General features: G+C 38.0%; 1 protein-coding gene across 1 annotated transcript in view; it reads left to right on the top strand.

The window, feature by feature from the left end:
* Window positions 1–7048, top strand: part of LOC119417916 (glutamate receptor ionotropic, kainate 2) — a 35565-nt gene extending 28517 nt beyond the window's left edge. Inside the window, exon 10 of the mRNA XM_037685164.1 lies at window positions 6307–7048. Coding sequence (XP_037541092.1) covers window positions 6307–6471 — 165 coding nt within the window. The 3' untranslated portion in view covers window positions 6472–7048. The remainder of the gene's footprint in view (window positions 1–6306) is intronic.
* The last annotated feature ends 7152 nt before the right edge of the window (window positions 7049–14200 follow it).

The following is a 14200-nucleotide window of genomic DNA, read 5'->3' as shown; positions in this document are numbered from 1 at the left end:
ATATATATATATATATATATATATATGCATTTTAAACCCTTTCCACACTATTGCAATATTCTAAACAATGTTTCTAAACGCTCTAAAAGAGCACAGAATGTCATGATTTCAGCTCTCTGTTACGCTGCTCTTTGCCACCTGCAAGCGCTCTTGGCCACGCCCACTTCTCCGCCTGCAGTCTGAGAGTGAAGTGCTCTGTTAGGAATATATGGAACAATAAGATCTGTAATATAAGATGGAGCTAGGTTGTTGAGGGCTTTGTAGGTTCGAGGTAAGATTTTGAATCATATTTTGAATTTGACAGGGAGCCAATGGCGAGCAGCTAAAACAGGAAAATGTGTAAAATTTAGAGTCACTAAATGTGTTTTATTCGTGTGTTAAAGAGAGAAATCATTTTGCTTTGTTTACCTCGGAACTAAATCTGCAGTCAGCCCACATTTTCTCCCACACATTCAACCAAATTGCAGTTTATATTTTTTGTGTCCAACATAGCATCTCCAGCCAAACTGGAATCAAGAAATTCTTTAATTAGCTGATTTAGATGGTTTCTGTAGAACTACCATACAAGTTAAAATTGCCCGTTGAACGAGGTGGGGGCCCAGTGTTTTAAGCAGTTAAGAAAATTCAGAGTGAGCGATTTAATGGAATCAAACAAGCAAAACAAGAAGAAAACCAGAGAATAATTCATCTCGGACGGCTCCAATCTGCCGTTTGCTGTAACAGATGGAAGTTTGGACCATTTTGCTCTCAACACTGAGAGCCACTGGTGGGTTTCTGGAGTGACGAGAGTCACCAGCGATGGTATTTACTCATCGATTGCGTCCGCAAAACATTTTTCAGCTGTTTTAAGTTTCGAACGTGTCATCCAATTATCCAGCTGGTTTTTTTTTTTGTTTGTTTTTTTTTTTTTTCCTAAAAGCTTTCAGACTGGTTTTTGCAGATGATTTATCACGCGTAAGTGGATTTCGCCGACACTTTTCTTCATTTACAACCAAATCGTCGTTCCGAGCGAGCATACGGAGCACTTACCGCTGAAAATGTGGCCACCTGAGTATAATTATTATTGCATGCAGAAATGTCTTTTAATCTGCCGACAGAGCGGCGTTTACGGCAGCACTTCCTCACCCCCCCCCCCCCCCCCCCCCCCCCCCCCGGTCATGTTTGTAGAAAGAGACTGACTATACTTCACTGTCTTTCATCTGTGCTCTATTTTAGTATACGAGTGCACATGAATCATCCCACAGAACGGAGTATTTATTTTAGTGCACTATAATAGACAATTGTATTTCAGCATAATTGTTAAAGTCCCTGGATAGCGTCCTTTAATTATTTACATCTTGAGGATTAGCATAGCGCAGCGGTGTGTTACTATATTTCCATTGTAATTATTTCTTGCTGCTTTTACAGACTGCACATCTTAGCTATCATTAATCAAGAGCTGCAGGACTGGGTCACAATATTCAGATGATTTGCAAATGCCATGATTTCTAGGCTTCCAAGGTGCTGGTAATTTGCATACAGACAACAAACCTCTCCTTTCCCTCCCTGCCAGACTCCGCTGCTCTAACATCACCTGTTTTTTTTAATCATAATTCTGTTACTTTGACTATTTATTTTCTCTCCCTTGCACTTCTCCACTTCCTTAATCAATCTACTTTTTGAATTAAAAGAAAAGGAAAATCTCATTCTTATGTAAAACTGGAGGAAAAACAAAAAAATACCTGGTGCCTGAGCCATCTACAGATATCAATCTCACACACCCACACACATACACAAACAAAAAATAATAGCTTCATATCTGAATGCTCTTGCGTTTCTTTTATATCCTCTCCCCTCCTACACCCTTTGAATTTGAATTGCGTTTTGCATAATCGGGACAGGAATGCATTGGAATTGGATTTGGCGAAGTTGGTGCAAAGGCATATTGACGTTTTATAGGATTTTACAGCACATGCATAATTCTGAGACAAACAGAAGCTCATATTCCTGACGTTACGTAACGCGGAGATGTTTCCAGCGGGGTTACCAATATTTTTGGACTTAATCTTCTTAAGTGGATACGTTGTCCTCGAGGTGCCATCGTTACATTTTCTTACACGTTTTCCCCTGGATTTAGTTCTTGGCACGGAGCAAAAGGCTGCGAAACAATATTTAGACTTTTGTGCAACGGTGAAACTGACAGCATAAAATCTGGAACAGACACGTGGAGATCGGAGATTTTCTAAGAGAGTTTAGGAATTTAACACAAAATGTCTTTTTCCACTTGTGGTTTTTAGTCAGTTGTCAAATTATTTTTAATGCTACTTGGGAATTTGTTTTGTTTCTAAAGTTTTCTTACTTTTTTGTAGCTGTTTGTCAGTGATAATCCCTAAAAGCCTAACCATCCATTAAGTATTGCACAAGTAATTAACAGCATTTTTATGTTTATTGTTAATTAAATGCATTGAGCAGCAATATGGAAGCCTCAGTAAATTCAGCTGTAAAAGTCAGAACAAGCATTTTGCACATTTACTCGGGACTTAACTCCTAATGCTGAAATATTTTACCTTTTTTTTCTAGTCTGGTCAAATTAAATATATATTTAAATATTTATTGTGTGAATGTTTTTGAAGTATTCACACTATTGTGATCCATTTTTCTTCCATTCGTTTTTCAGCGCGATTCTCATCCCGCAATTTTCAACAATCATAAATCCAAACGTTCAGCTCTTTCAGGACAATCCTGCTATGACTTTTGGTACTGGTGCAACTTTAGCTTTTTGAAATATTTAGCCTTTTCTGCCTTTTTTCTCCTCCTAGAAAATGAATTAAGCTCATTTTACATCCTTCAAATCTTTAGGTCTGTTTACAACCTTTTCCTGCTCCTTTCACATTTTGTTCTGTTCAGCTTCTTTCAGCTTCCTTGTGCAAATATAAACTTTTTTCCTACTATTTTCAGCAAATTTCAGCTGTTTTGTGCCCCTTTCTGATTATTTCTGCTAACTAGAACATTTTTGTACTTCTTCTAACTTATTTCTGCTAATTTCAGCATGTTATGCTCCTTTCAGCTAATTCTGTAAGTTTCAGCTTTTTCTACTATTTCAGCTACTATTAAGCTAATTATGCTAATTTAAACTTTTTCAGCTAATTCCACATTTTTTGCACCCACTTGGACTTTTTCAGCCTAATTCAACTAAAATGTGCTCACTCCACTTCCTTCTGGTAATTTGAGCTTCTTTCTGCTTTTTAGCTATTTTTCAGCTGATTTTTTTTGTTGTTGTTGTTAATTTCAGCTTTTTTTTTTTAGATAATTTCCACTTTTTTTAGCTCATTTCTGCTTCTTTCAGCCTAATTGGACAAACGTGTTCTTTCTGCTTTCTTCTGCTAATCTAACTTGTTCTAGCTTTTCAGCTAATTTCAGCTGTTTTCAGGTAAATTCAAGTTTTTCATGGTAATCTCTGCTATGTTCAGTCTAATTAACTTCTTACAGCTAATTTCAGCTTGCTATGCTCCTTTCATTTTTTTTTCTGCTAGTTTCACATTTGTTATTTTTTGCTATTTCAGCTACTTTTTAGCTGTTTTTGTGCTAAATTTAGCTTTTTAAGCTAATTCCACATTTTTAACTCATTTCAGCTCCATCCACTTCAATTCTTGTAGTTTATGATTCTTTCTGCCTTTTCAGCTACTTTTCAGCAATTTTTTGCGATTTCAGCTTTTTTTTTTAGCTAATTTCATAATTTTTGTGCTCATTTCTGCTTATTTAAATCTAATTAAGCAAATATGTGTTATTTCTGCTTTCTTCTGCTTACTTAGGCTTATTCTTCCAGTTCAGCTACATTTTAGCATGTTTCAGTTAACTTTAAAGTTACATTTTAGCTCATTTCAGCTGTTTTTAGGCAAGTTTTTCAGCAAATGCAGTCACACTGCATTTTAACAGGAAATGCAATTTCTCTAGTGTAATTTAATTTCTGACACCCCCCCCCCCCCCCCCCCCCCCCCCACACACACACACACACACACACACACACACCACCACCAAAATAAACAAACAACAACAAAAAAAAACTACAATATTGTTACGTTAAGCAGGGGTAAAGTTATTCTCCTCAAGTAACGGGGCCCAAAGGCCTTTTTATTTTTCACTTCTTAATTTTATCCCTTCTTTTACTCTGAGGGTCATTTCTTTTTTCAGCTCAGCTCGTAAAAAAAATAAAAAAGATTAAATGGTTAAACAAACAAAGTCTGATTCAACTTCTCACCTCTTATTTTATTGAAACAATCCATCCTAAAGGTGTGTGACGTTTACTCATTTTCTTCACGTCTTTTCTAACCGTGTGTTCGAACTCTCGGGGATTTCAAGTCAAATTCACGTCGACCGTGTTCCATTTGCTTAGTTCTAATGAGTGTTCGGTAGTGTTGTCCAAAACGTTTTCAACCACTCCAATTTGTTTCCAAGGCAGGAAGCTTTCTTGCAATTATTTGAAGTGGTTCGGATCAATGCTTCGGAGTCATTTTTATTTGTTTTTGTCTTGTCTCTGCATCTGACTGTGAAAGCACATTGTGCGGTGTGGACAAGTGGTGTCCAAACGTAGTATTAGACCTTAAAACAAAGGAGATGGAGGGTTATAAAACAAATTAACAATATTAAAAAGTCATGTTTTTAGGAAATTTAAAAATAGGCTAAATTCTGAAACGAGACCAAAGAGCTGCTTTATCCTTCAGATGTTTATTAAGTTTTCAGCGAATAACTTTTTGGCCTTGTTGGTGCTAAAATACAACTAATATGCACAAATTGTTATCTTTGGTATTTGTCATAGATTCAATAAACAAAGGGGGGAGCCAACAGGGACTTTGTGACAGACTGCTGGAAACAAGTGTTTAAAGATCCCATTTAAAACTGATTCTTTGCTAAGTTTTGCGTTATATTTACACAGTACTGCACTATAAAACAAATCCGTAATTTTTACGAAATAAAACTGGCAGCGGGGTTGCCAGAGAAATTCTGTAAAAAAGATTCTGACTGTGTAGATAGTTTTACAGTGTAAGCTGTAAGTTCAACAGTTTTGCCAAGTAAATTTTATATATCATTCTGTAAACATTTTCACTGTACTTTTTTTACAAGTCTTTTGTGTAAAAATACATTTAAACTTTTACATGACGTTTAACTGTAAATTACATTTAACTGCTTTTGATATTACAATATTTTTCTGTGAATTTTACTTTTTTTTTTTTTAGATTTTCACAGTAAAATGCTGTGTTTTCTACATACAGTATCATAACTGTACATTTAGTTAACTAATTACTGTAAATTTCTGTTTCTTGATTTACAGTAATACAGTGTACAGTACAGTAGTCCATCTCTACGTCACAGTTTGACTTTCACGAACTCGCTCTATCGTGGTTTTTCAAAGTAAGATTGGACATGGCACACAATTGGCTGATTGATGGATGAGATGCACATTTGGCATATATTTTTTATTAAAAATAAATTATTTTAAATTATATACCACATTTGTGCAGCCCATACTATAGGATAAACTTCCTGCTGCAGCTGATCAGCTGTTCACCGTGCATGATCAGCTGTTTGCCTTTTAGAGCGGAGAAGTGGGCGTGGCCAAGAGCGATTACATATGGCTAAGAGCAGACGAGGCAGGGAACTGAAGTCATGACATTCTGTACTCTTACAGCATTTATAGTTTAGAAACATTGTTTAGAATATTGCAAGAGTGTGGGAAGGGTTTAAAATGCCTTCATATATATATATATATATATATATATATATATATATATATATATATAAATTACTACTTGTACTAGTATTCCTACTTAGTGGTTTTTCATTTATCGGGGGGGTGGGGGGGCTGAGAACGGAAGCCCTTGTGATAAACAAGAGACTACTGTATTTACTACAATGATGCACTGTTTTGAATTGTACTGTATTTTACTGTTTCCATTTGACAATTTTTTATGTATTTTTTACAGACTTTTTTTACAGTGATGATTTGTTCCTTGACTTTAAAAGCCCTTTTTGGGTTTTTTTTGTTTTTTTGCCTGAATAATTCATAACTTTTGTGGCTTCATAAAAAAATTTAAACTGTAAAAATAAAAAAGGTACTGTACTGAACAAGAGCCAAAGTCAAAAGAAAAACTCTGACGGACCCCCAGAAAGCCTGGAGAAGTTCTGATTAGGCCCACTGCAAGATTACAAGAAAGTCTGACTCCTTCGAGGCTCATTATAAAAAAATGAGGGATGATTCAAGACTTTTGCACAGCACTGCACATGACAAACACCTGGTGTACTTTACTCCTCTCTGTTTTCCTCTTGCAGCGATCGTTCTGCAGCGCCATGATGGATGAGCTGCGCGTCTCTCTGAAGTGCCAACGCCGTCTGAAACAAAAGCCTCAGCCGCCCGCCATCGTCAAGACAGAGGAAGTCATTAACATGCACACGTTCAACGACAGGAGACTCCCAGGAAAGGAAACCATGGCATGAACGCTGACAGCACCCCGAGCAAACCCCTCAATAGCCGTCACGGAGGGGGAAGACAGGGGTCAAATTAATGCTGACTTAACTACAGACTGAGGTTAGCAGGACAAACAGGATTCCTTTTGAACCCACTTGCTTATGTAGACAGATGTTTCCTGTGGAAATGTAGATACCCGAGCAGTGTCACCTCACTGTGACATTTACTTCTTGAAGGGAGCGGAAAACTGCGGACTTTTTGGGCTGGGCTGTCAACTGAAGCAGGTCCGAGTAAGTTTGTGACAACAACAAAAAAAAAGTAACAATAATTTAAAAAAATATATTAGTCTGGTCTATACCAGAAGTGAATTTAAACACACAAACACTTGTAAACACACGCACACACTCACATTCTTATTATACACCTTTTAACTCTCGTGCTTAAGGGAAAACTCTGTTCGGACGGTGAATTAAAAAAAAAAACAGTGGTAGTTTTTTCCGTTGCCGTCAAAGCCCTTTTTTTTTTTGTCTTACCTTCACGTGTGTGGCCCAATCAGTCCCTCCCGCAGTGGCTTGAGTATAATTTATACGAAAACACTAATCTCACACCGACACCTGAAACAGTAGTCAGTGCCATATGATTTTATTTGAAGAAAACGATGTATAAAAGTGATATTTAGTTTGCCATCATCTCTGCGGACCTTGTCGAAAACTCATCATTTTCTTCTGTAACGCCTTCCTTGTGCCAAAGTTCTGCCATTTGTAAAGAACTTGCCTCTTACGTTGGAAGCCTCGGCAAAGAAATGTAAACTTACACCAGTTTCCAATCTGTATAAGTTGAAGAGGCAGGGTTTCTACAAGTGTTTAGGTTTTTTTCTTTTTGTACAAGAGGTTTTGTAGTACTTTGTATCATGGTAGCCCCATCCTGTGGACAAAACATGTAGCAGATACCGACTCAGCCCTCGAATTCTGTCAACACGCTTTTCAGACTGTGCTCATCTCTTTCATCGTCGGTCTAATACCCAGTCTGTTGTGTGCCAGTCTCACGGGGCCCAGGAGTGCATGCTGTCTGGGGACAATGTAGTGGATTTTTTTTTTTTTTTTTGGTGGCTGAGCCAAAACAGAATCGTAAATGAAGTGCTCAAAAGAAGGCGGCGGCTGTTGTCCTGTCGGCGGAGCCGCGCTGACTGCGAGCAGCTAACGGTAGCTTTGATGAATCGCCATCAAAGAAATGGTAAACCATGCAAATGTTGCTTGCGTGGAATTTAAACATGGCTGTCGTTTTGTAGCCACAACAGATTTTTTTATGGCGGGTCCTAAAAAATTTTTTTTAACTTGAGGAAATAAATATTGTGCAGACCGGCACACATACAGATATGAGGAAAAAAATGTAAAAACGACATAAATGGAAGTAATTTTATCAAACTGGGGTTGGGGGTAGCTTTTAAAATGATGTTTTTAATTATGAAGTTTAAGAAAATGTTTATTTCCAGTGTTCTTTGTTGCAACCATAGACCAGCCATATTATAGATCAAGATTGTGTTCAAAATGTGTACTCGTTCACTATAATAGGTCATAATGGGGGGGGGGGGGGGGGATAGGGGTCAGCACAGTGTGTTTTTTATTTTTGAACACGACTTGAAGGCAGCGTGCTTCAAAGTTATGCGCCGAGAGTTTAAAGTTAGGTGAAATAAACACCTGGAATGAAACTGAAGTGATGGACGACATACTTTTGCTGGTTTTAGTTGAGATACTTTAAGTGTAAATAGCATCATTTCTCTCTATAACACTAACATAAAACTTATTTACACATTATCCGTCACACTCTTTATCACACCGCATCTTTGTAAGCAACCATAACTATACACAGTAAGAACCCTTAATGTACTAAAATTGTGAATTTATATCAAATGAATCAATATTTTTGTACAGAACTACTGATTTTAAAGTTGTAGTTTGTGTGCAAATAGTACAAATGAGTCACACAGCATTATATAATACATTGTGACTTACAGCGTATTTTTATTGATGTATGGGATCACTTTGCCTTTTCTTATATTTTCTCAGCCCTGGCGCTCAGAGGATGAGAAGAGCCATATTTTAATTAAAGCGCCTACGTAACTGAAGGCGTTTTCACTGCGCCTGATGAAAATTACAATAATGAGCTGTGGACGTTATCATTAGCCTCGATTAGCTAACTACTAACTATTAATATTAACTATTATTAGCCTTTAACTCCTAGCTATAGAACGTCTATGGTTGGAACAAGACACACTCTTAAGAAAACCACAAACCTGATCAGGCACTTCTGTTATTTTCAGCCGACACAATAATGTACGCAACCACAACAATAAATCTCCTGTAAGGTTGCTAATGTGCCCTCGCAGATTTATTAGTCCGGATCCACAAAGAAAAGCATCAATCTAGTGGGAAGATCCTCATATATTCAATTCCCATCAACTTGTTTTAAAAATGTTTGCGTATTTGTGTCAATATAAGCCTATATATTCGCTTCTTTTGTTATTTACATCGGAACTATTGTGAAATAATCACATTTCACCGGCACTTCGTTTGAATTCATTTTCAGACTCAATGAAATGATGACAAATAACCTGAAAGGCACCTTAAGGATGGGCGGTAAATGAATGTATGTACCAGTGCAGCTGCAGTAGATCTGGTGGTGGCATAATGAAGGTGCTTGCAAGTTGAAATTAAATGTTGCACCTTCAAAACAAGGGTGTGCTTCACTCATCTCGCCTCAAGTGGGCTTGATCGTCTTGAGGGCATGATGTTGATGAAAGCTTGTGGGTTGAGCAAATCATTTATCCACTAATTGTCTCCAGATGTGTATCCTCCTCATCATGTAACACAACCCACATTTGGTCCCACATCTCTTGCTGTCTCTGTTCCCTGCTGTAAAAAAAAAAATGACAAGCATACTGGGTAGGTTACTACTCCTACTGCCCGTTTTGACCCGTTTAACTGTTTTTTCAGGGTTTTAGACGACCAAATGAAACCACGACACACAGACCAATCACAGCGTTGACGTTAATGTACAAAAACTGACAGGGGGAGGCAATATCCTTTATCCTACTGGTGGTCTACCAGCGTTGCTTGTCATTTTCCATTGAGCTAAATTTAGCTGTGCGAGCCAAAGGGATTGAAACGTTCATCAGTTGAATCCAAAGGCTTGGCTGTGGAAAACAACAAAGCTCGTGGAGTCTGACATTGATGCAAGGTTTTACAAAAACTGTCATTAAAAATGTCAAAACTTTAGAACGTTGTCTTTTTTTAATCAGTCGCCACTGATAGGCAGAGGGCTGGTGTATTTTCGCCCATGTGTGTGTGTGTCTGTGTGTGTGTGTGGAGGATGGTGTTGGTGTTAAGCCTGTCATGATAACAAATTTTGCTGGGCGATTAATTGTCTCAGAAAATATTGCGATTAACGATAATATTAGTTGAAATTTGACAATAATTAGTAATGATTGTCAAATTTAAGAAGAAATGTTGGTTGATTTTTATTTTGAGTGTAGTACCTTTTTTACCACTGGAGGGCAGTATAAGACAGTTTGAACCGAAGGATGGATAGTGAGGGATCGAGCAGCGTGTCTCTTTAAGAAAAATGGGAGGGAGGCCCCTTGACGTGACAATGGCTGTGTCTCTTTCCTTTTTTCAGTTCTAAAAATGGCGGACGTTCAGTGTGGTTTGAGCTCTTAGCATAGCATTTGTGACACAAAGCTTTTAATAAAAATCAGTAAACAAGTTCTCAGCTTCTTTTTGCAGAGAAAAACAACTTTTTACACGAAGCCACGGGTTTCAACTGTGAATTTTGGAGCTTCGACAAGACGGAGGTTTTTTTTCCACGAGGTCGGCCTGTTAGCTTAGCTTCTCAGCTTAGCTGCTTTTAACGATACAAAAAAAAACAACGTGATTTTGAATGGTTAAAATAGATTTTAAAGAGAAAAGAGAAAGGGAGGGGTCAGTGAAGAGCACCAGAGTTGAGCCTTTTGTCATCCAGTGTCTTCAGTAGAAGGAGAGAGACACGAAGAAACGATAAAGCCGATAAATGAAAATGAGGTGGATAATTTTCATTTATCATGCAATTAATTGATTTATTGTTTATCGCGACAGGCCTAGTTGGTGTGTTAGCAAAATATCTCCTTGATGCAGCGAAGTCTTTGCTTCAGGCGGAGGAGTTTGTCTTGTTTAAGGGTGTCGGTAGGATGGAGCTGGACTGGAGATCTGGAGATGTTTCAACTGATTCGGGACTGATCCTCAATAATGAGGGTGTTGCTTTGGCCAGCCGTGGTGAAAAAGGGGTTCAGTGAAAAGGCAATGCTATCAATTTGCTTTTTGGCTCCCGACTTACTGGTCTGTCCTCACCTGTGGTCATGATCTTGGATCATGACCAAAAGAACAAGATCCCGGATACAAGCGGATGAAACGAGCTTCCTTCGTAGCGTGGCCGAGCTTAACCTCAGAGAAAGGGTGAGGAGCTTGGAGTAGAGCTGCTGTTCCTTCGCATCAAATGGAAATCAGCTGAGGTGGTTCATCTAATTAGGACGCCTGCATTTAGAGGTTTTATGGGCATTGGCAAGACGTATTGGGGCAGAACCAGAACTTACCAGAAGGATTGTGAACCATCTCTGGCCCGGGAACGCCTCGCTGGAAAGTGTCATTAGAGAACGATTTGTCTGGATTTCTCTCCTGGACCTGCTGTCTCCATGACTGGACTACAGATAGGCGGCAGATGATGGAGACATCTACAAATGATTATCTTTTGAAGCCAACCCACTTTAGGATGTTTCCATCATCAACTGACTTTACAAAACACTAAAATGAACTGGTGAAAATACTTGTTAAAAGATGGTGTGGCTGTAGAAGAGAATCTGTCACAGCACATTCTCCAAGTGGGATTTATTGCACAAGAAGTTTTGCTTAAACTGTTGAAGTCAATCATTTGTCTGTTAGTAAAATATTTTCTGAAACGCAGGACACAAGTATTTCCAAAGTAATCATCGGACGTGCACCTACAGTTCATTAACAATTGGAGTCAACCATATTCAAGATGGCCGCCACAGTCAATTGGCATAAGTCAACATATAAACAGCTAAAGCTCAGACAGTTGAACTCATGAGTTTGATGTGATGGTACCTGAGGGAACAACAACCTGCTCAGAGCTTTCTGGTCAAACCAGACCTATTTTTCAAACTCTGAAATTAACTGGAGTCAACTTGGTTTGTCTGTTAGCAAAATATCTCATGAACCACTGGGCAGATTTATAATGAAACTTTCAAAAAGTAATCACTTTTATAACGTCACGTCTTCTGGAGTCGACCGGACTCAATACTATGTGATGATCACATTAAGTGATCTGAGAAACATACAGAAAATGGCTAAAACTCTTATAAATATTTAGCTAACATTTAATGTAGCAGTATCCAACATATTCTAAGATGTATAATATTACAATATGAGATGATATATAATAATGATAATATTCATATGATAATAGTCATATTCATTCTAATAATGTTATTTTCAAGGTTTGACCAAAATAGCTACAACATCCTTTTTTTTTTCTTCCTTTCTTAGTTTAAAACTCTGGCATGAAAGGTGATATGTGGTATAAATGGTTTAAATGATGGTTAAACCTTTAATTTTTATAATTTTGCCAAGACAAAACACACAACATGCACTTATCATATAGCTGTTGCCAGTATTTATAAATGTCAAGCTAATTTATGGACTCTTCAAGATTTTAATCTAATCTAAATGAATGCATTCAGTTATTAATTTTTTAATAAATCAAATTTGAGGGCATGATTAACAAGCTCTCTCTTTTTTTTTTCAACTTGCTCACTGGCTCATCGTGCATTTATCTACCTAGCTGAGCACCTTTCTCTTTGTCTCAGACAAGGTTCTTTGGAAGTTGCAATAAAAATCGTCTCTGCAGCTCGAGCCCTGCTGCCAGTGCATAAATGGCCACCCTGTTCGCCCTTCAAACTGACAGTGAAGGTCACAGGATGCTTCAGTGCGTTCGGCAGGGACCGTTTTAGTCTGTCACACTTATTTCCATCATATTACATCCTCTTCCTCCTTTTTCTAAGTGGTGATTGGAAAAGGTATCCTTGGATAACATCTTGTTCATTAGTCAATTAGTGGCTAGAATTGTGCCGTGGATGGAATATGGCTTTTGTGAATGTGACATTGGTTTGTCTTACAGATATCACAAGCTGATAGAGTCTGCCAAGAAGAGGGTTTGCTAAAGAGGACATTTATTCATGTTCTCATTTCCTTGGGATTTTAATAATTCACGATCAAAAATCCCAGATTAATTTAACGTATGTCCACTTTGATTTTTTTTTTTTCTCGAGCAAGTAGCAGCATGTGCTTGCACAATACTATATACCATGCCACTTTATTTATAAAGCACATAAAAAGAGCAACACGGCCAACCAAAGTGCTGTACAGCAAAAACGAGACAGCAAATATGTGTAGATCACACCGAGATAACGATAAGAACTAAATGACTAACATTATAGAATATGGACAAGTTAAAATTAGCTCAATAAAAAAAAGTCAATAAAAGTGAGTTTTTAAACAAGACTTAAAAACAGTGAGAGAGGGAACCTGCCTGACATGCAGTGTAACTCATTCCACAGTTATGGACCTGCAACAGAGAAGCCCTGTCACCTCTGAGCTTAAAACGAGTGCCTGGAACCAATAAAAGCATCTGGTCTACTGACCTCAGAGTGCGCTGCATATGGCTGCAGCAGATCATCGAGATAGGAGGGGTCAGAACTGTTCAGAGATTTAAAAACGTACAGAAGTATTTTAAAATGAATTTGAAAAACCAGGAGCCAGTGAAGGGAGGCCAAAACTGGTGTAATGTGCTCTCTTTTGCCTGTACCAGTTAAAAATCAGGCTGCAGCATTTTGAACCAGTTGTAAATGTGCAATGGAGGTCTGGTTGATTCCAAACAGAAGTGCATTGCAGTAATCAAACCTGGATGCTATGAAAGCGTGTATTACTGTTTCAAGATTACTTTTGGACAGTATGGGCTTCATTTAGAAAGTCGCCTCAACTGACAAAAACAGGATCTAATGATCATGCTAGTTTCATGGAAGGATCCACAGTAAAATCTTTATATAGAAAAGACCAGGAGAAAAAAATGTTTGTGGCCTTTTACCCTATATAACATTTTGTGTCATGGTTTTTTAAAAATTTTTTATTCTGTCTTGGTGCGCTGTACACAATTTTAATTTGTCACATCAACATAAATAAAGCTGGACGGAGTCACTGCATTAGCTTTCATTGTCCTAAATAGAAGCCTGGTTCTTATGGGGAGTGGTGGTGTCGTGTTATATTTGTGGCACCATAGTCTGCACGATACGATGCCTGCTTGTACCATCGATGTGAATATCCAGCCTACACACCCTCCCAGCATTTTAACACGCTGTCAGCTTGTCAATCACAGTGTGAGATGTACTTAAAACTGAAACTGAACATATTTTTACAAATGTGTGTTTAAGCACAGAGCAGCCAGATAAGAAATAAATACAGGAATCAACAAAAATTAACGTGAAAAAAAAAATGTCTTATTTGATGTGTATTTTTATGTTGTTGTAGTTTTCAGCATCAGTGCTGCAGACTCATGATGAGGCTGTGATTCCAGCCCACGTTGAGGCAGGAGGAGCATCTGGTGTGAAACAATTACCAAATCCTCCATGCATTTTCACTTGCTGTGCCCCCCCCC

The sequence above is a fragment of the Nematolebias whitei genome, chromosome 12 (genome assembly GCF_014905685.2).
Source record: "Nematolebias whitei isolate Nwh7 chromosome 12, NemWhi1, whole genome shotgun sequence".
In the NCBI taxonomy this organism is placed as follows: domain Eukaryota; kingdom Metazoa; phylum Chordata; class Actinopteri; order Cyprinodontiformes; family Rivulidae; genus Nematolebias; species Nematolebias whitei.
This window is presented reverse-complemented; position numbering and strand designations above follow the sequence as displayed.